The sequence below is a fragment of the Psammomys obesus genome, unplaced genomic scaffold (assembly GCF_907164565.1).
Source record: "Psammomys obesus unplaced genomic scaffold, mPsaObe1.curated_primary_1811, whole genome shotgun sequence".
NCBI classification, from domain to species: domain Eukaryota; kingdom Metazoa; phylum Chordata; class Mammalia; order Rodentia; family Muridae; genus Psammomys; species Psammomys obesus.
Window position 1 is genome coordinate 11378011 of NW_026585626.1, and position 22986 is coordinate 11400996.

General features: G+C 39.0%; 1 protein-coding gene across 1 annotated transcript in view; it reads left to right on the top strand.

The window, feature by feature from the left end:
• Nucleotides 1–22986, top strand: part of Kcnh8 (potassium voltage-gated channel subfamily H member 8) — a 427312-nt gene that overhangs the window by 177031 nt on the left and 227295 nt on the right. Inside the window, exon 3 of the mRNA XM_055614910.1 lies at nucleotides 7344–7475. Within this exon, the coding sequence (XP_055470885.1) occupies nucleotides 7344–7475 (132 nt within the window). The remainder of the gene's footprint in view (nucleotides 1–7343; nucleotides 7476–22986) is intronic.

Genomic DNA, 22986 nt, shown 5'->3' on the forward strand with positions numbered 1-22986 from the left:
TTATATGTTCAAGCTAGTCCTAGTGTGGCCAGTGCTAGTCTCCTTCTGCTGACTGCTGATCAAGATGTAGAACTCTCTGCTCTTTCTCCAGCACAATGTCTGGAGAAGAAACTGACATGTGGCCATGCTTCTGACCATGATGATAATGGACTAAACTTCTGAAACTCTAAGCCAGCCCCAGTTAAATGTTTTTCTTTATAAGAGTTGCTATGGTCATGGTGTCTCTTCACAGCAATAGAAACCCCAAGACACTTATAAATCACATTAGTAATTTCTTATTCTTCTCTCTAAAGTAGAATGTCAGTTTTTTTCAGAGATTGCAGCAAGAATATATTCTCTTCTGTTAATTAACCTACCCAAAGACCTAGAATAGTGTTTGCCTTGGGAAACAGTCAACAAATATCTGATGAATAATGTCCAATGAATGTAATTTTCAAATATTTTTGGGGGGATCCTGAAGAATCCCAGCCTCTGTTTTCCATGCTGCATTTGTGCAAGCATTATGTCTGTTTATTGGCATCAATAGTTACTAACATTATTCTGATAAAACCATAGATTCCTCCAACCAAAACTTTGTGTAGAGAATTAGCTTAATCTTCAAATATTTATTTAAGTCAAATTCTTACTCAGAGGACCTAAAAGTTTGATGAAATTTTAAATTGTTTCATTAAATTCAAGTATTAAGGGAGTGAGTCCATTTTAGTTTCTTCTTCTCAGTTGCAAAACCAAAATCTTAAGGCATTTTCTGTTTATGTATGACTATCAGTAACATCTGAACTTTTCTCCAGATCATCACCGAGAAGACAGGGCCATAGCTCCAGTATAGACTGGAGCTTCCTTCTCTCTGTCACTCCATTCTTAGGAGTTCAGGGGTTGCTGCTGCATTTCCTATGGACAACGGCCTTTGTAAGCACAGCAGCATTTCTAACTCTTCCCAGAGTGAAGGAAGCAGAAGCACACAGGGAGGTGGGGTTAGGCAGGGGATGCTCCACTGCTGGTCTTCCCCGCTCTTCTGCTTAGGTTGCTACACTCCAAAGCTGCAAGCCCAGTTCGGAGCCATACAGGCTCACTAAGCTCTGTGAGCCCATTTCGGTCCTGGTCAGTTGATTCTATGGGCCTTATTCTTCTGGTGTCCCTGATTCCTCTGACCAACTCAATCCCCCATCTCCCTACACCACAGGACTTCTGGAGCTCTGCCTAATATTTGGCTGTGGGACTCTGAATCTGCTCCCATCAGTTGCTGGATGAAGTTTCTCTGTTCTTTCCGATGATGATTATGCTAGGCTCTGGACTCAGCTCATCCAGTAGGCATGACAAACTGTAGATGGAAGGTTTTGTGGCTGGGTTGGTGTCCCAGTCCTTCTTCTTGAAGCCTTCCATGGTTGCAGAGCATGACCACTTAAGTCTCCATGTTCCCCCATTACTAAAAGCATTTGCTAGAGTCACCTGTGTAAACTCAATGGAGTTCTCATTGTATTGTTTCTGCCTCATTCCTGAAAAGTTCCCCAATTCTAATTTTCTCTTCCAGTATTCTCTCCCTCCAACACTCCAACTTGATACCTCCTATTCCCTTCCCTACCTGTCTGAAATATACCTCTGAAATCTATTCTATTACCCCTTCCCAGTTAGATCCTTTTGTCCCTCCTTAATCCTTCCTTGTTACTTATCCTCTCTGGGTCTGGGTATTGTATTATGATTATCCTTCACTTTATAACTAATACCCATTTATAAGTGAGTACACATTATGTTTGTTTTTCTGAGTCTGGGCTACCTCACTCAGGATAATTTTTTTCTTGTTCCATTTATTGCCAATAAATTTCACATCATTTTTTTAAATAGCAGCTGAGTAATGCTCCATTGTCTAAGTGTATCACGTTTTTCTTTTATTCATTCTTTGTTTGAGGGACATGTAGGGTGTTTCCAGTTTCTGGTTATTATGAACAATCCTGCTGTAAACATAGTTGAGCAAGCGTCCTTGTGGCTGGATGGAGCATCCTTTGAGTATGTGCCCAGAAGTGGTGTAGCTGAGTCTTGAAGTAGCTTGATTCCCAGTTTGCTGAGAAACTATCATATTGATTTCCCAAATGACTGTACAAGTTTGCCCTTCTACCAGCAGTGGAGGAGAGTTGCCGCTACTCCATCTTCCTCAGCATGTGCTGGTGGTTTTGATTTTAGCCATTCTGACAGGTGTAAGTAAGATGGAACCTTAAAATTGTTTTGATTTGCATTTCCTTGATGGCAAAGGATATTGAACATTTAAGTGTTTCTCAGCCATTAGAGATTACTCTGTTGAGAAATTTCTGTTTAGTTACATTTAGATCCCATTTTTAATTAGATTATTTAATTTGTTGATGTCTAGTTTCTTGAATTTTTATATAATTTGGATATTATCCCTCTGTCAGATGTGGCATTGGTAAAGGATCTTTTCCCATTCCGTGGGGTGCAGTTTTGTCCTATTGCTTTACAGAAGATTCTCAGTTTCATGAGGTCCTCTTTATTAATCATCCTTCATCCTGCCTGCGCTATCAGTGTTCTGTTCAGGAAGCTGTCTTCTGTGCCAATGCACTCAAGACTATTTCCCACTTTCTCTTCCTTCAAGCTCTGTGTATCTGGTTCTGTGTCAAGGTCTTGATCCACTTGGACTTGGGTTTCATGCAGAGTAATAAATATGGACTTATTTGCATCCTCTACATGCTGAAATCCAGTTAGACCAGTACTGTTTATTGAAGATGCTTTCTTTTTTCCCCATTGTGTATTTCTGGCTTCTTTGATTTTATTCCACTGATAAAAGTGTCTGTTTTTATGACAATACCATGTGGTTTTTATTATTATTGCTCTGTAGTACAGTTTGGTATTAGGGGTGGTTGTACCCCTAGATGTTCTTTTATTGTATAGGATGTGATGCTGATGTTAGCGCTCAGATTATATATAGGTATAACCATAAACAAAACACATAGTCACTATTAAATTCGGTTCAAGATGTTACTTAAAATAGAGACAGAGGATTACGCATTGTCCATATCCTACTCTGAGGTATTGTGGTATATCGAGCAACTAAAATATTCTCCATCATGACAGTATAGATCAAAGTGAACAAGACCCTTGTTGTTCATATGGCCCTTACATCTGTACCTGTGTGGATTATATAATTAAACCATGGTTATATGGTTATTAGTTTATCCTTATTTTTTGCTTTTGTCAAATATTATCTTCTGGAGTATATATTTGCCTGAATGGGACAGAAAATTTGACTAATTCAGCCTCAGTAGAGAAAAGCTTTTAGGCTTGTGGTAGGGTAGAACATCATGCTGGGTAGAGCATGTGAGACATGCTAGCCATCTCATCCGGACCAGAAGTAAAGAGACCATACGTAACCATCAAAGGACCACTCTCAGTGACCCACCTCTTCTAACCATTCCCACACCTTACCATTTCCAGAACCTCACCATCAAGGACAAAATATTAAAGTCCAGAGCGTGTAAAGGAAATCTGTATTTGAACTAGGACTGGAGTATACTGAAAACACACAATGAGTTACTTGTAACAAGTCACCCTTTTCACACCCTTGTTCCCCAAGGTAGCTATTTATTCAATTCTAAAGCACATTTTGCCATAGAAGGTATGAACTCTACTTTTCTCCATCAATTGTATTTATCCTTGGAAATTAAAGGTATTATTAACTGAAATCCTGGGAGAGCCTTGTTTATTTTGGCACTTCCGACCTACATGGTAATTACTGTTGCTATATACAGCCAGAATAAAAATTGACACAGATTTTTGCTCTCTAACCTTCTTCTTAAGAATCCCTTGCATCTCTGAATTTAAGACTGAGCAAGTTAGTCACTCCTACCATTGGCCTATGAGAGTTTATGAGTCTGGGCCTGGGACACTCTTGCTGGGAAGAAGTTCCTCATTCTCCATTTTTCTTCAAGTAGAGGAGGTAAATCCATATCCTGGAAGAGACTTGTATTACAGGAGCTGTAAGGGTTTGAAGACACTATCATAGAGGTATTGCAGTGAGTGTGACAGAGAGATGTAGACAAGAACAAAAATAAAGGAGAAGAGGGTAGATTAAGTGTCAAGAGTGTAGCTTTGTAGCTTTGACACTCTTTGTCTCCTAGAAGAAACAGTTGGAATATACTTTGTTTTTTTCATTTTTTAGGCACACAAAGCTTATTACTGGATTTGAAAGATGTCAAAGATCATGTGTTGTAATTTAAAGACAAATTTCAAAGTAGCCTCAATTCTTTCCAAGAGCATAATACAAAAATTACGGCTGTTCGTGGAGAGCTTACTAGAGAGAAGTTGCCAATTAACAACTATTTTCTTTTCTTTTTCTTTTTCTTTTTCTTTTTTCTTTTCTTTTTTTTTTTTTTTTTTTGCTTTCACCTCATTTTGAGCATTGGCTCTTTCCAGATCCCATAGTTGCAGTTGTACAAAGTTTCCATGGAGATAGTAATAGTGTTTGTCTGTGTGCCTTCATAAATGAGACTTCCAGGATAATTTGCAGGCTCCGTCATCATGTGTGACATTTTTACAAGGTAATTGGCAGAAAGGTGCATTAAAAAAGGAGCCAGCTGTCAGATTCATATCTTCCTCCACATCCAGTATTACTTTCTTTTAAAAAGACTACTTTTATTTATGTGTATTCATGTATGTGCACGTGTGTTTACATGTCCCAAAGGCCAGAAGAGAAAATTAGCTACCTTGGAATTGGAGTGCTGGTTGGTCATGAGGCATCCAACATAGATTCTGAGAGCCAAACTCCTGAACACTACAAGAGCAGGAAACCATCTGAGCTCCTGAGTCATCTCTCCAGCCCCTGACACTATTTCTGTAGGATCTCAGGCTATGACATGAGAGCTTTTGTGTTTCTACTGTAGCTACAACTTTGATAAAAAGACTCTCAACTTGAAATGGTGGTATTCTAGTTTGCTTAGTGAAAAAGTTAGTATAGGAAAAAATATAAATACCTATGTTAAAATCAATAAAAATGTTTAAGAATATAAGGATTCTGCAAAATCAATTGAATGTGAATCTTTATGATAGGGTCCTTTTACTCCCAAAGTAGAATTGAATTTAATTATTATTTGTATTAATCACTTTTATGTTGCTGTAGTAGAATTTCCTAGGTGAAGGGGGGGACACTTTGGTCAGCCAGGATTTATTTAGTCTTACAAGAGTGTAGGGGCTTGCCTGGTAGCCAGTAGGCAGAGAAATCACATTTCATCCTCACATTGATAGGACTTGGAGAATGCAAGTAAGAGTGCGTGTGTGTGGGGGGGCCTCTGGGAAGGGTTGTATAGAGAAGGAGATAAAAAAGACAAGAAATAGAGTCAAACCTTGGAAGTGAGAATTCTGTAATTTTGATTTCTTTTAAAAGCATAGAAATATTATAAGATGATGTTTTTATTTTAACTCCAGGTGTGGGAATAAGAGGCTGCTTCACAGCAGTTGACTATGATTTTTCTCCTGTTCTAACAGGGATGTGGGTTTGCCAGCTGCAGATATTTTCTGCAAATGTGTGACCTTTGGAATTCTGGGAACTTTTAAGAGAATATCATAATATAATGTATATTATATATTATATTTATAATATATGTAAATGCTAGGGCTGGAGAGGCTGGGTTGCTGTGCTGGCGGGTTGGTCACTGGGTGCTGTTGGTTACAGTTTGTTGCAGTTTGTCGAGTAGTTGTGCACAAAGAAATGAGACGAAGAAATGAAATGTCCTGTAGCAACGGTTAAACTTTCCCCAAGGAACTTGACACCTCTAACCAGCAGGAACTAGTCTAATGATAACAATACTCTCTTTTCTCTCTGTTCTTTTTTTCTCTCTTGTTTGGTGTTATAGGGCTAATAAGGGTGGAGAAAAGTGGTGGAAAAAGGGACACACAACACAGCCAAAAGTCCGGCTACAAAACCTCAACATCAAACCTGAGTGTTTCTTCTTCCAGCAAGACTTTATCTCCTACAGATTCTATAACCTGCCCAAAGGGCACCATAGGCTGGACACTAAGTGTTTAGACACATGAGCCCGTGGGAACAGTTCACATCAAACCACAGCATTGCTTTTTAAGATATATTAGATATAAAATATGTGAAATATAAACAGTATAAAGATCATGAAATAAAACTTAATCAGAATGTGAGAGCCCCCATGCTGTAAGCTCTTTAGTCACTCTTCCCTTAAAGATATCAACTAATTCAACCTTTAACCCCATTGTCTTACTGTTCCACTGCTGTAAAGAGACACGATCAAGGCAACTACTACTACAGAGAGCATTTCACTTGGGGCTCGATGCCGTTTCAGAGGTCATCCATTATCTTCATGCAGAGGGGTGTGGCAGCATGCAGGCAGCTGTTCCTGGAGCAGTAGCTGAGAGCTACATATTTACTCCTAGATTGCATCGCTGTGCCTAGTGTGGGCTTTTGAAATCTCAAAGCCCACCTCAGTGGCAAAGACCTCTTTAATTTTTCTCTCAAATAGTGCTGCACTATGAAGATCAAGCACTAAATTGTGGGCATTCTACTGTGGGCTGATGGGGCCATTCCTATTCAAACCACCACACTCATAAATTAGTTTTGTTATTATTATTAATACTTTCTTACTATAAGTGAATTTATTTACTCTACTCACTTGTATCTGGCTAATCTGAAAAATTCACACACTATAAAGAAGCCACTCACAGTGATGTATAATGCTGTATTATATATAAATCTCCCTAACATTAAAGAACCACAAGGGGGATACAAAGTGAATAAAGTGTAATTAATACAGAAAAAAAAAAAGAATTGTTTAAGTAACAGTATTGGTGTTATTAACTTAAAACCATCCCATTATGTGTCATCATCCAGGTTGGTCTTGTCTTGTCTTGTCTTTTCTTTTCTTTTCTTTTCTTTTCTTTTCTTTTCTTTTCTTTCTTTCTTTTTTTAATGTTAGCCTTCCTAGTGGGCAACCATTGGTTTTAAATTGACTAGTAAACTCACGCCAAACAATAGTCTTCACTAAAGAGCCACCATGCACTTGGGAACAGCAAAGTGACCTCTCACAAACAGAGATGTTTTGACACCAAGATCAATAAAAGTGTGGATCAAGTGACACAAGCAGAAATGTTCAGCATATGCAACTATGTCTGTCCTAAATCTTGCTTATCTTCAAGAAAGCATTTATTTTTGGATCCAAAAGCTATGAGCATAGGCTTGATATTCATGATCTAAGTGCTGGCATTCTGATGGTGGAAGATGTAGCATAGATGAAAACAGGAAGGATTGTGTTTTGGTTAACAATTGGGCTTTTATAGCTGATATAAGAGGCTGACTTGTATTTTTATAATCTTTGCAGGGTCTCCGTTTTGGTGCTTATTGGATATTGTTCCTATAAAGAATGAGAAAGGAGATGTGGTCCTTTTTCTGGCCTCATTCAAAGATATAACAGACACGAAAGTAAAGATTACTTCAGAAGATAAAAAAGAAGGTGCGTATGGTTTCATAAAGCATGGGCAGCTGGCAAATAGTATTCTGAAGTTCACTCAAAAATTGGAAAAGAAAAAAAAATGCTTTGTTGGATACCAGGGGTGGAACTAGTGTTAACACTTAGTCAATATTTGGTGTCTATAAAAAAAAGCAATGAAAATGTACATTTACAGTCTCGTCTTTGTAACGACCACTCCCTTGACAAGAACACAAAGTTCACATACCTCTGTGACTCACATGAAGCTAAGAAAACAACATCACAATGTGTTTCACATCTCTTCAATTCATCAGGAAATAAAGATGAATGGACTGGATAAGTGGCATTAAAATGATGTGATTAAATATGTAGACATGTGGATGTTATTTGGTATATGGTAGGTAGAGGTGCAGTGTGATGGGTGTTAGATAAAATGTTACCCAGAGACGTGTATCATGTACATGTAACATATATTATTCTGTATGCTAAGCTTATTCAAAGTCGCAAGCAAGCTTTACAAACATCTTTAAAAGGCTCTAAGAGCTTATATTGTTTACCTCCTGTTCTTTAGTAGCTTATTAAGAAATTGCTTCAATCCCCTGCTGGCTGGAGTCTTTCAGAGTATGTCTGTGGCAGGCTCCCTTCCTGTTCCCTTTCTTCCGCTGCTTCCAGTGTCTATCCTGTTTGCCTTTTTGAACGAATTTTAAGGACCTCCCTAGGGTCCTCTTTGTTGTTTATCTTCTTTAGTTCTATAGATTTTGGTATGTTTATCCTATATTATATGGCTAATATGCAGAGACTCATATCCAAACTTTGGGTGGATTTCAGGGAGTCTTATGGAAGAAGGTGGGATAGAAGGACTGGGGAGGGGACAGGGGTTTCACCAAGAAACCAATAAAGTCAAATAATCTGGGTCCAGGGTGTGCTGCAGAGACTGATGCATCAAACAGGGACCACGCATGGAGAGGACCTAGCCCCCCTGTTCAGATGTTGCCCACAGGCAGCTCAGCCTCCAAGTGAGACCCCTAATACAGGGATCAGGGGCAGTCTCTGACATGAACTGGTTTGCCTGCTTTATGAACACTTCTTCCTGGCTTGGTGGCCTTACCTAGAGAATCCAGGCAGTCCTGATGAGACTTGATAGGCTCAAGTCAGATAGCAGGGAAGGAGGACTCCCCCTTTTTAGTGGACTAGAGGAGGGAGGTAGGGGAGGAAGACTAAGGGAGGGTGGGTTCGTGAGGAGATGAGGGAGGGGACTACAATAGAGATACAAAGTGAGTAAATTGTAACAAATACTAAAATAAAAATTAAAAATTTTTTGTGTTTCAAGCATATTGTCTAACAAAAGTGAAGAGTGAGTAAATGCCAGTATTGTTATAAACAAAAATGAGGTCTAGTGAGCAGAGGAAAAGAGACTGTTCTCCGGGTTTTGTGTAGTAAGTTATTTATTAGAATCTCCTGCTTGGTATTTCAACCCTGACTTTGAGGAGTGGACTCCACTTTTAAAACTTTGTAAGAATATTCCACATGCAGTGTTGCATGCAATGGCAATCCGGTGGGAAGGATATTGGCTTTAATTTTGTACTTCTGCTTTTGAATCTTTGTAAATGACAGCCTTCCTGCGTATTAAAAGATGCAGCTAGTGTTAAACAGCAACAGCAACAAGAACAAAACTCTCCACGAGGTATGGCCCCACTCAAGCTTATCTGAAATACTGCAGTCCATCTAAGTGATGTGAATTAAGTATTGATCAGTTAATTCCCCACAGCAGTTCATTTGATGGACTTCACTTAAAAATTACAAAGTGTGTGATTTCTGTATAAACAAGTACTTGAATCAGCAATTGCTAGATTTCTGGGGTTTTATTTGGAATGAAGAAAATCAGGCTTTATAGAAAGTGCTACTACGTGTGTAATGGAATGGAAACAAACCACTAATCACAGCACTGTGGACTGTTGGTACCTGTGAAAGTTTTCAATTTGTGATCCAATATGCATTGATATTGAGTGCGTGTGTGTGGAGGGGGGAAGCTCAGTGTACAGCATGAGAACCTTACGACCAGCAGAACTGGCTTGAAGTAAGAGTGAAGTCTAGATGTGTCCAAACCCTGAAAATCTTGATACCAGTAGGAGTAAGGATTACTCCCACCCTGTTCTGTGCCTAAATGCCCCATGCATGGAGTCTTGTGACTCCCCCTTCCCCTACCTCCACCATTCTCGAGGTTGTCATGTTAGCCTGGTGACACGGACAGGTCCAGCTGGCCCCTGGAATTGCTTTCCATGTAAACGAGGCATTCCCAGTACCTCAGCCCATCCAATGATGTACACTCACCTGAAAATTTGTGCCTGCTTCCCCAAGGTTCATAGAGCCCTTATCCCCCCTCCCCCCATAAAGAGAGCTGTATCACTGGAAGAGCTGTGCCACTGAAAGGACTTATCACTGGTAGGTACCCGGAAGGGAAGAACAGACCCTGGGCTCTGTAACAACAGCTCAGCAGAAATCTTCTATTCGTAAAACAAAGCGTAAAACTCTTATATCTTTGTCCTTGTCTACAACTGTGTATCAAGATAATTTAACACAAAATGCTGTTTAATCTTTTCTCATTTAATATAAAATTTTAATATATATATATTAATGAATTTGACAATTTGTGGTGATCTGAAGTCTTTCCTTTCAGTCCTACATCCTGAAAAGAAAAAGAAAACATTATTCTGTCTTAATGTGAGTAGCTGGTGTTGACAAAGGTTTTCTGATCAGAAGAGTCTCAAAAGCATGGGAAATTAACAATTTTTTTTAAATTGAAAAAATAAACACTTTTGAATTTAGCAGCTGCTGGAATTTCAGTTTCTTTTTAATGCATTTGGATATAATTAAATAAATGTAATGAAGTAGATTTAACTTTCAGCGTTACGTTTAACATTTAACATAATTGTAAAATAGTAATAGTGAATTGAATAGTTCTGCAAATGTCAACTAAGCAGCATCTGTCAGCGGCTCAGTGAACATTTGGGATGTCATCATCCGATTCTCCTCTCAAACCCTGCAGCTTCCAGCCAGTGACAAGAGGAGTAGGAGAGAAACAAGTGTTCAAATCTGTGTCTCTCCAAGAGGAGGGAACTGTGAAGGGCAGAGACCAGAGAGAGGCCCTAAGAGACTTCGTAGGGAAGTGAAGGAAGAGGAAGGCAGAGATGTGCTCATGGTGGTGTGTCTGTGCTGGGACCAGGGTGCTCAGTGACAGCCCCTTTGAGAAGTCAGGGACTGAGGTCAGGAGGCACCAAGGACTTGTCCAAGGACACAGCTCTCAGAGAAATGGTAACAGGCTGGAGGTTTTTTGTTTTTCAATTTTAAGATTTATTTATTATTTATAATCTGTACTCCAGAAGAGGACACCAGATCTCATTATAGGTGGTTGTGGGACACCATGTGGTTCCCGGGAATTGAACTCATGACCTCTTAAAAAGCAGCCAGTACTCTTAACCTCTGAGCCATCTCTCCAGCCTCAAGCTGGAGTTTTTAATGGCTTTCTAGGGCACAACGCAGCAGGCTCTCCCATGCTCCCCAAGTTGTGTCACCAACTGGACTCTTCACCCCAGTACATTTCCTCACCAGAAAACAACATCCCAGACCCAGGAGCCTCCCCCAAACCCTCTCCTTGCCCTCTAGTGAGCCACATCTGCTTTGTGTCTGTGGCTTTGTCTGTTCGGGACATTTCTTATACATGGAGTCATAAAGTGGGTCACACACATCACATATCCCGCTCTGTGTTTAGCTTTTCTCACTGCTTTTTCTTTCAAGGTTCACCAGGTGGCTTTGCTGGTGCTGCTTTTGTTTGTTCGTTTTTTGTTTTTTAAGACTGAATAATAGTATTCCTTCATACAGATACATATTATCCACCATCAGCAGAGAGAGAGGGATGTTTTCTACTTGGCTCTTAGGGAAACATTCTGCTGGGAACATTTTCTGTGTGGGTTGGTGTGGACTGCAGAGTGAGTGTTTACAATGTAGTGCATGCTCAATACATGTTTTAAAATGGATGAATGATAGATAAATATATGAACGTGTAAATAAAATCTAGTTTAGGAAACTGGGCCTTCAGTAGTAGACAACAGTATAATATTCTTGCTGCTTTGTACTGCTTGGATCCTAACTTTGAAAGGCGCATGTCTCAGGTGTTCAAGCTGATAGGCACATGGCACGCTTCTGTTTGGCTTGATTTGGCAACCAGCTCTCTCTCAAAACATGATCCAGTCTCAAATGAATTAGTTTCAAATAGAATTACTGTAGTTAGCTAATTTTTTATTCTAGTTGATTCTTCCACTTATCACTCAGTTTCTAATAATCTCAGTTTGGCATTATTTTGAAAGGTAGATAAGTCATTTGTTGAAAAATTATAAAAATATTATCCAGAAGGACAAACATTAAGCCACTGATCAGCTATTAATTAAATCTAAGATGATTTTATGTACTTAGAATATTTTAATTTTCATTTGAGACATTATAATGATTCTCTTCTCATTTGCCAGAGGATTATTGTTTTGTTGTGTTGTCATTTTTGGCATAGTGGGGGAAACATTTACAAAGAGCTGTTGCTGAATTAATGAGCTGTGTTAAGAATGGACACTTTCCTACAGGAGGCAGAATTCTGCCAGAAATCTGTATTGATTCTTTATATAACATATTCTAAAATTTACATAGCTATATTGATACCTAAAGGGTTCAAATTTATTGTATTTTTATTTGAATACACATAATTTTCAAAAGCCCAGACTTTGAATTTTTGCCTTTTGAGCTAAAAAGATGTGCTGAGCTAAATGACCTGGACTGAGATGTAAAAGCCACTAAATGCTTCCTGGTATCATCATTCCAAAGGAAAACATATATTTTGCAATCAGTTAAAGTATACATGTGTTTTGGCTTCATACTATTAGTCAGCAGCTTATGATCTTGGGTAACATCCTTATCAAGTTAATATCTGTTTTGTTTGACTTTGTTTTGAGATAGGTTTCCATTGTGTAGCTCATGATGGCCTTAAACTATAGCTCTTATTATTATCATTATTATATATTATTATTATTATTCCTCTTATTATCCAAGTGCTGTGAACAAAGGCACTATCATGACCAACTCACTCTGCTGCTTTAGAAAACGGGTGCATGTAATGTTTGATACGCTTTGCAACAGAATTTGCTAAAATACAGGGTTTATATAACTTTAGAGAATAGATATCCTCCTGGTAGATGTCAAAAATACCAGAGACAACACCTAAGACACTGAATTCTGTTGTGTAGAGTAAATTGGTAACAAGGTATTGTAAGTTCAGAGATCATGCAATAGTTCGATCTCTTAAAATTATATAGTAGCTCAGTTTGATCTAGTTCAATTAAAAAACACATCATTTAGTTTCCAAGAAAAATACATATGAATAAGTAAGAGATTGTTCCTCTGTTTAGATAATGAACAATTTGGCCAAATATTATCATTTCTTCACTGTAGCATTGTTTATGTAAATGAGAGTAACCTGAACATATCTTGACTCACAGACTGCTAACTGAAGGTCATACCAGGGAAACTCCAGGACTTAGAAATCTGCTGAGCATGTGGTTGATCTTCTTCCCTTCTGAGCTGTGAGTTCACTGAATGTTGGGGCCACACTAGGTTTTTTTTCGACCCCATAATTAAGGTACAGATTTGGCACTCTGAAGAGTTCACTGAGATGCCAAGTACCGAGGCTACTTAAAGTCTATATAGAATTTTTTTTAATTTGAATAAAAGAGCATTGAAATAAAATGCCAAGATTTGGAAGATATCTGGAAATGTTTTAGTGTATAAAAAAATTATAAGTAAGCTGGACGGTAATCAATCATACATGCCTTTAATCCCAGCACTTGGGAGGTAGAGACAGGCAGATTTCTGTGAATTCAAGGCCAGTCTGGTCTACAGATTGAGGTCCAGAATAGTTATGGACACACAGAGAAGCCTTGTCTTGAAAAATGAATAAAAAAATACCATAAGTAATAGAATGAAATAAAGTAGGAAAGGGAGAGGAGGAGAAAGAGACAAGCAGAGTATACAAACAAAAAGTATTTTGCTTTTTTACTTGTTTTGTTTTTGTTTTGGGGGTTTGGCTTGTTAGTTTATTTGGGGTAGGATCATGCTATGATGCTCAGACCAGCTTTAAACTCATAATTTTCATTCCTCAACCACATCTACCATGTTCCCTGGTTATAAATGATTATACCCAATAGGATACCCACCTGGAAAATCTTTTATTAAAATTAGATACAGAATACCCAAGTTTATCACACATAAATCATCCTTTTTTGTTAATGAAAAATCTTCTAACAAAATTGGCAAAAACTCACCAATTGCAACACAAAAGGAAGGCAAACACTATATTATAGTGTGAGATTAATAACAAAAAATGTCGGTCTCTCCAGAACATCCTTTGGAATAATGTCACCACTAGGAAATGTATGTCAAGGCATGGGAAATAAATGAAGATGTGTGGTACTGAAAGGACAGAGTTCTCATCACATTAGAAATGCCAGTAGAAGTAGCTATTGGAGAGACTGCACATCTTGATTTTTTTTAACCTATACATTCTCTCACATTCGTGGGTGCCATAAAAGCTCAAAGAATACAATTAAATAGGACTTCAGCTGTATTTTACCCTGTAATAGGTTTTCCAGAAAACTTCAATATATTGATCATGAAACTAAGCAAACTTTTTGACAACTCATTTATAAATATTACAGTGTATCTACAAAAAGCAATGAAGGGAAGCATTGGAAGATGGACTTCTTGAGTGGGATATAGCTTTGTGTTAAAAGAGGGGTATATTCAATTAAGGTTCTAGGTAAAATTGTTTCCGTTAAGGTTTTCATCATTATATGTGAAGGTATATTAACCTTAGTATGGTGGTTTTAATGAAATGAAAAGGTTTCCCATAAACTCATAGGGAGTGGCATTGTTAAGATGTGTGGCCTTGTTAAAGTAGGTGTGACCTTGTTGGAGGACGTGTATCACTGGGGGTGGGGTTTGAGGGTTCAGATGCTCAAGTCAGGCCTAGTGTGGCTCTCTCTTCCTGCTGCCTGCTGATCCATATGTAGCACTCTTAACTACCTCTCCAGTCCCTTGTCTGCCAGCATGCTGCTATGCTTTCCTTCATGATGATACCTGTAAGCAGGTTCTGATTAAATATTTTCCTTTATAAGAGTTGCTTTGGTCATGGTGGCTCTTAGCAGCAATGGAACATTGACTAAGACACTAAGTCAAACTCCGAACTTATGTTAGCTAAGAATGTCCCTCAGATTGACTTTCAATGTTCCATTCTACCTACAAAGTTTTTGGGCACACATGGCTTTCTGCTGAGGAGGAAGGGATTAGATGGTGTCTAAAATGTCCCAGTAACCAAGGTCTGGAAAGTGCTGAAGGTTTCTGGAAGACCTGACAGTGTGCTCTCTTCAGTCAGCCATCTCCTGCTCAACAAGAGACCAACAATGAGACAGTAGAAGCTGCAAACGCACATCAGCTTCTACAGGAACTGCTGGCTGGCCCTTCTGTCAGTGCACCTGTTTCCTTGTTTGGAGATATTAATTCTAACCATCATCTGCTTGGAAATGTGTTTTGCTGGTATATGCTCCTGTCTTTCTAGAGTAACTTTCATCTTTAATAATCATTTGTCATCATTAGAATGAAAATGTTTTAATTTAATGTATAAAAATAAGTGATAACAGTGAGAAAAACAAATCTGGTGATGTTGGTGAGCTAGATGAAGCTGGTAAATAGCAGTTTCTAGATGACCTAATGTCACACCTGAGGTGACCTATGCCTAGAATTCTGTGTGTAAATTGCTTTTGAGGTAATGTAGTCAGGTACTGAATCCTGTACAGGATCTGATAACTGGAAAGAAAGAAGGTAATGGTTACCAGCAAGGCAGTTATTTGATATTCCTGGTGTTAAGTAAGAATCATTCTTTTTACACTGGAAAACTGTAGGCCCACCTTTCCCTTCCAGGGTTAGATCATTGATGCAAGGCAGCATGACCCTCATATGTGTTAAATGAAAACAGCCTATCCAATGGGGTCTGGCTTTGAGTTCTAAATGATCTCTAATTCTAGGAACACCAACTTCAGTCTTGTTTAAAAGTCCTTGATAATCCAGAGGTACACAAAAGATATTCCAATATAGAATTCTTGAGTTGTTGCTTTAAAAAAATATTACAGTATAAAATTCTAACACATAAGTAGTGGATGTGATGATTCAAGGAGCAAAAAGACAGTGTGAATGAATAAAAGGCATAGCTGGAATTAGTTAAAGAAAACAAAATAGGCACAGACTGTGAGCTGAGTGAGAGGTTGGCATATGGACTGTGAGTCTGCAAAAACTGAGAGATATCACCAGGGGAACTTGATGGAGATCCAGAGAAAGATATCTGCTCATTTTAACCTGATTTCCAAGTAGCACACTAATAACCAAAAGGAGAGCTTCCTTAATAATCTCTCATCACATCCCCCAGTCATTTGAGTTGAAGGCCCCAAAGCACAATAAGCATTTATTATGCAGTAATCCAAACTGAGATTTTCATTTTCAGAATTCTGTTCAGGGAGGTCGCTGGGCACACAGAACAATAAGATTCAAATATTGTCTATTTAACAGTATGTAATGCAGCTCTATGATAGCTCTCAATATTATCAGTGAATATTAGTTTATAAAAAACAGTCACAATACCATAAGATGAACTTCTTGTCCCCATTGGTTTGGATGTACCAACCACCCTGTACATGGATGTTTTTCCCACCAAGTTCTCCAAGCCCTACTACTTAGGGTTTTCAATAAAAGCCATATTATATAGTCAGGCTGGAGATTGAGGTAATCCTAATGGTTAATGCTTTAATCAATCATCTCTTCACAGGAAGAAGATGGTGGACAGCTTAAAATTTCTTAAGCTGTAATTGCTTCCTCTAACATCGATCTTCTACCTTTCAAGAGTCACTTTGTTCTGTAAACTCAGATAACTGTTAAATGAGATTTAGTTTAACTAATAAGATATACTCTTCTTACCTTCTCACTCAGGCAAATTTCAAGAGTTTTAGGACCCCTGTGCATACAAGCAAGAAAGGACACTCTTGATGCAGACGTGACACGGGGCTAGCTTCTAGAGTTTCTGCCTCCTTGACATGTCTGAAATAATAGCGCTCAATGTGGGACTGTATACGAGACTGGCCCTTTCCTCTCCTCTGTTACTTTTTGTTCAATGTGTTTTATACAGCAACAGAAATAAAACTACAGTGTTCTACACCAGTTCTAGCTTCCTGGAAATTGAGTTGTATTGCACCTAAGGAGGATTTTACCATTTTAGCATTCATTTTACCATGAATTATTTATGAAAGAGGGCAATCAACATTAAACAAGTACTTTTATTTATCAATCGCCCATCTAAGTTTTCTCAGAAAAAGAAAACTTCAGTTGAGTTAAAGAAGACCTTACTTGGTTTGATAATTAGATAAATATCTACCTCTTCTCTTCTGAAGAATTTGCATGTTCTGCTCACTATTGGAGTTCCCCAACCCCTTTCATCATCTGGTTATTTTCCTTTAAGCCCCTTTGAACTCTTGAAACTCATAGAGCATGTTTATATATTATGTCTCAGAAATAACAATTTTAATGAAAAGCTAACTTTTAAGTGCTTGTATTTTTATGTCTTTTTCTCTGTCAAGATAACTTCCCCAAATTGTTATGACTGTCACTCAAGTAATAGGCCTTGGAATTCTCCATATTTTAACTTAACTTTTACTGGTTCTTTGTTAATTTCACATCATGCACCCCAATCCCACTCATCTTCCTGTCCCATTTTACCACCCTCTACCCTTGCAACCTGCCTCTCCCAAAAGAAAAGAAAATCTCATTGCAGAAGTGTCACAGCTTATCACAGTGTGTCCCACACTATATTTATTTTTCTGTAGTTCTTCACTTGCAAATGTTCACTGCAATGAATCTGGTTCAAGTCTTCTGGTTCCTGCCACACTATCAATAGTGGATCCTCACCAGGACTCCTTTCTGATACCCTGTCATTGCCCTGTGTCGTGGAGATCCTGCATCTTTGGATCTTCACATGCTCTGGAAAGATGTATGGGGTAGATGTTGAGATGGGTCAACTCAATGTCCTGGATCTGGGATTGGGTAGTAGCTAAGCTGGTCAGCTACCAGTTCTGCATCACCAGGAAGAGCTCTCCAGCACTGCCCAGGCTAACTCAGCCAATACCACAGCTGGCAAAGGGCAGAGCCATTACTCCCACTCTATGACCTCAGGGCCTGTTCACCTCTGTCCACTCCAGCACGGCCAGCTCTATTGTGCTGCCTGGGCAAAGTGCAGGGCCTGCTCTCTTGAGGGTTACAGCCAGTGAAGGACAGGGCCCACTCTCCCTCCTGTCCTAGGCGGTGAGGTCAGGGATGCAGTCGGGGGGGTCATCTCTCCCTCTCCCAGGCCACTGCATTGCAGACAAGGACAGGGCCAGCTCTCCCACACTCATGGATTATTCATATTTTACGTATACTTAGTTTTTCATAATTCTATAATTGAAAATCCTTTTTTAACTCCACCCACAATGAGCCTCGTTCTGATAGTTTCTGACCACACACTTCCTCAAGAATATATATTTCAAGATACATTTCATATTCACTCTATTTTTGTGTTTGTGCAATTCAAATATTTAATTATGAGTATTTCCATTTACTGTGTAATATGACCTGCAAATGAAAGTATTAGAAGTTCCAAATGTAAAGTATATATCAGAAAACGTAAAACAATTTTAAAATGTTTTCTGTTATTTAAAACAAAATTTAAATTTAAATATATTTTGATTATATTATTCCTCTCTCCCAAGTCCTTCCAGATCCTGTCCTTTTCCATACCCACCCAACTTTGTTTTCTCAAAAATCAAACAAAAACATAGTGCAACAATGACATCCACAAAAGCAAGTAACAAAATAGAACATACCCCCTGAAAGCATACACCAAACTGTAACCAAATAAATGTATACACAAAAGCGTAGTTAACTAAATGTTAAATGTTGGTTAACCACTCCTGAGGATAAGGCCTTTCCTGAAATGGTTGATATACCCAATATTAGTCTCTTGGAGAAAACTGATTTTCCTTCCCCTGCAAGTATAAATGACCTTTTACGTACGGTTCACCTGTGTCCACTCCCGCAGGGACAGCTCTGTTTGTGCTGCCCAGGCAAGGTGCATGTTCCCCTCTCCTGAGTGTTGTAGCTAGGGAAGGTCAGGGCCAGCGCTCCTGCGGTGCAGGTGGCAAGGGATGGGGCAGGGATCATCTCTCCCTTTTCTGCGGGTTCAGTTGCTAACCTTTATCCTAGTGGCTAGGGTTTTGTTGTTGTTGTTCATTAATCTATTTATTTTTTTAATTCTCAACAAAATAAAATATAATGATATAGAGCAAATACTTTTACATCAAGGTTAGAAAAGACAAACCAACAGAAGAAAAAGAGCTCAGGATAAGGCATAAGAATCAGAAACCCACTTATTCGTATAGAAGGAATCTCAGGGCCTTGTTTTCTTGGTGTCCTCCACCCCCACTGGCTCTTACCCTCTTTCTGTCTTCTCTTCTGTGGATTTCCCTGAGCTCTGAGGGAAGGACTTTGATGGAGACATTTGCTTTAGATCTATATATTCCGAGGTCTCACTCTACATAATAATGAATCTCTATATTTGTTCCCATCTGCTGCAAGAGGAAGCTTCTGTGATGATGGCTGAACAATGCACTGATCTGAGTATACAAATACAGCAGAATATCGTTAGGAGTCATTTTACCACTACATGTTTTTTGTTTGTTTGCTTGTTTGGGGGTTTTGTTTGGTTTTGTTCTTATACCAGGAGCATTTGGTTTTATCCTAGTCATTGAGCTACCTAGTTTCTGGTTTTTGCTCACTCAAGTATTGTTGGGTATGGGTTCCATTTTGTGGAGTGGGCTTTAAGTCAAATCAGTTATTGGTTAGTTACACCCCTGAGCTTTGTGACCCCATTGTCTTAGCATATTTGCAGTAGATAAAAGGGTTATGTCTGGCTTGGTGTTTATGTTTCTGTTTTGATAAAGTGCAGAGTACCTTTCTGTTCCAAAGACATTAGAATGTAGGGGTGAATACTAAGTTTAGACACCAGCTCAACCTCTCCATGTTCAATGAGTTGTCTTCATCAGTGGGGCCTTGCTATCAGTTTGTAGAGAGCAACCTATAGTGTTGACAACTGCCTGCATCGTTTGGAGCTTCCTGTGCATGCCCTCTAACTAAATTTGATGTAACTCAATCCTAGTTCTGGAAACTTTATTTAATGACAAGAGCTAGCCAGTGGTGACTAGGTCGCCTCTATTATATATATATATATATATATATATATATATGGAAATTTCTGTTATATTAGGTTTACAAACTAACCCTCTAATGTCCCTTAACTTTGGCTGTTTCTTCCCATATTCCCCACCACAATCTCCTCTTCCTTCCTCCTTCCCATTTGGTCTTCCCATTCCAGCCCTTTCAAGCTTACATCTACATCCTTCCTAATGAAATCTGTTTGTTTCCTCTAGTCCAGCTATTCTCACCCACCGGAGTTGCATATCAGATATCCTGCTTATAAGACATTTATATTACATTCATAACAGTGTAATCAACTTAACAGCTAATATCCACATGCGAGATCTGCATGCGAGATATCTCACTTGGGATAATTTTTGTCTAGTTCCCTCCATTTCCCTGCAAAATTCAAATTTAATTTCTATATTTTCAAAGCATCAATTAAATGAAGTGTAAAGCTATTAAATGACGCAAGTCCACGGATCAATGATAATCACATATAATCAGTAAAATGTTGATGAAAAATAATGGATGAGCTTGAATACGCTTCTGAGACTTAACTTCTAAGATCTAGAGGAAACAGATAAGACAGGATGATTTCCACCACAGGGTGCTACAGCAGCTCACAGAGATAAGTAACTAAACAAATTAATAAGTGTATTGAGAGAGAGGTATAGGGAGGGAGGATTATGGAACTAGAAGGACGAGAAATTTGTACACGAACTATTTGAAATTCCCCAAACTGAAACATATGCATTTTCTTTTCTTTTTTTTTTTAATTTTATTTTTTTCTTATCAGTTACATTTTATTAACTCTGTATCCCAGCTGTGTCCCGATCCCTCATTCCCTCCCAGTCCCTCCCTCCCTCCCTCATCTTCACCGTGCCCCTTGCCAAGTCCACTGATAGGGGGGACCTCCTCCCCATTCATCTGATCCTGTTTTATCAGGTATCTTCAGGACTGGCTGCAAAGCTCTCCTCTGTGGCCTAACAGGACTGCTCCTCCCTTGGGGGATGGGGAGGCCAAAGAGCCAATCATTGAGTTCCTGTTAGAAATAGTCCTTGTTCCCCTCACTATGGGAAACCAATTGGTTACTGAGCTACCACAGGCTACATCTGAGTAGAGGTTCTAGGTTACATTCATACATGGTCCTTGGTTGCATGTCAGTCTCAGAAAAGACCCCGTGCCCAGATATATTTGGTCCTTGTGGAGCTCCTATCCTTTCCTCATCAGACTAACTCCCCTTCTTTCTTATGATTCCCTGTACTCTGCCAAAGGTTTGGTCATGAGTCTTTGCTTTGAAAACACTGCTAGTTAGAGTCTTTCAAATGCGCTCAGTAGACTCCTGTCAAATGTTCAATGCGCATCCCATCTGTCTTTCAAAACGAGGATTGATAATCTTACCCCATGTCCACTCTCTTGATTATCTTTTTTAGGTGTGTAGATTTCATTATGTTTATCATATCTTATAGGTCATATCATATCATATCTTATAAGTGAGTATATACTTGCTTTTAGTTTTTCACCAGTGAGGAATCTCAGTCATGTAAGTTTATTAAATTAAGCTATCTTTTATAATTTTCATAATTGTCATTACTTGTTTAGTACAATGTTTAATTTATGAATTAAACTTTATCGCAGATGCATATGCACAGAAGTTAAATAGTATAGATCATGGGTAAGGAGAAATGTGTGTTCTAGTTTCATTCTGTTGTTCTGAAAAAAAAAAATTCTGACAAAAAGTAGCCAGAGTAAGGATAGTTTTACCTGTATTATAGGTTGCAGTCTGTCATTAAAGAGTCAGGCCAGGGACTCAGCAGAGGCTTGGAGGAGGAACTGGAGAAATGCTGTTTCTGGCTTGCTCTCTCAGGTTATGCTTAGCTGGTTTTCTTGTAGAGCTCGACTTGCTTAGGAAATGGTGCCACCACAGTAGGCTTAGGCTTTCCACATCAACTGACAATTCAGAAAGCCCACCCCACCACCCTGTCCACAAAGATACATCTGTAGTCAATCTGATCTGGGTAGTCTCTCAATTGAGACTCTTGTAGCAGACGACCTTAGACTAGTTAAAGCTGGCATCTAGAGCTATAGAGTACACTCTACTTCCTCCCAACCTTACACAAATATACCACTTTAAGCTACAACCTTTCATTACTGGTCACCAAGTACTTTATGTTGATAGAATGTAAAACATGATGCAACTTTTAAAAGTCCTGCAGTCTTTAAAAATTCCCACACTTGCAGTGTCCAAACTCTTCTTAAAAATTCAGTCTTTTATTGTGGGCTTTTGTAAAATAAAAATATGAATTTAAATACTTCTTATTCCAGAATGGAATAGCCAAGTCACTGGAGCAATAGGAGCAAAGCAAAACCAAAATCTAATAACATCAATCCAAATGCCATTCATGTCTGGCGTCTAGAACTCCTTGTATGTCTTCTGACTCCTAAGGCTTGGGCAGTCCCAGTTCTGTAACTGTGCCAACTGCAGCACATATACATTGCCTTGTAGATGTAGGCTGGCTCTACTCCACACTGCCGCTGCTCTTGACAGACAGTCCCTGGCTTTGGTGTCTCCAGGACTCTGAGGTCTGCACTGTAGTTAAGGTTGAAACTTCACGAATATATCTCCTGACCTTGTTCAAACCCTTTCATGCCAGGCCTTTGCCTCTGTCTCTGACCCCTCAGTTCTTCAGTTTTCATGCCTTCAAAACCAGTACCACAGGGTACTGATACCGGTACTCATACGCGTTGCCAAATCCAGCTTCCTGCTTGAGATATAGTTTTGGCCGCATTGGCCCACAGATTCGGATATGCTGACTCCCATGACAAATTTTCTTTGTCATCCCAAAGAAGCACTGGTGTTTTCACCTCAATGTTTGTCTCTTGTTTACCATAGCTGTTTCTTCAGTCCCAGCTGATCTTACTCCAAACTATCTTTCTAATGATCTCTGTCAAAATCCTTGAAAGAATCTTTGTTTCCCTCTGGTTTCATTGTCTGCATTTCACTCAGCACTCTTTGCTTCCAAGCTCCACAGAATAGTACATCAAGCTCTGAGCACTCGATGGCTTCTCCAGTACAAAGTTCCTAGTTCTTTCACAATCCTCCAACAGATGTATTCACACACACACACACACACACACACACACACACACACACACACACACA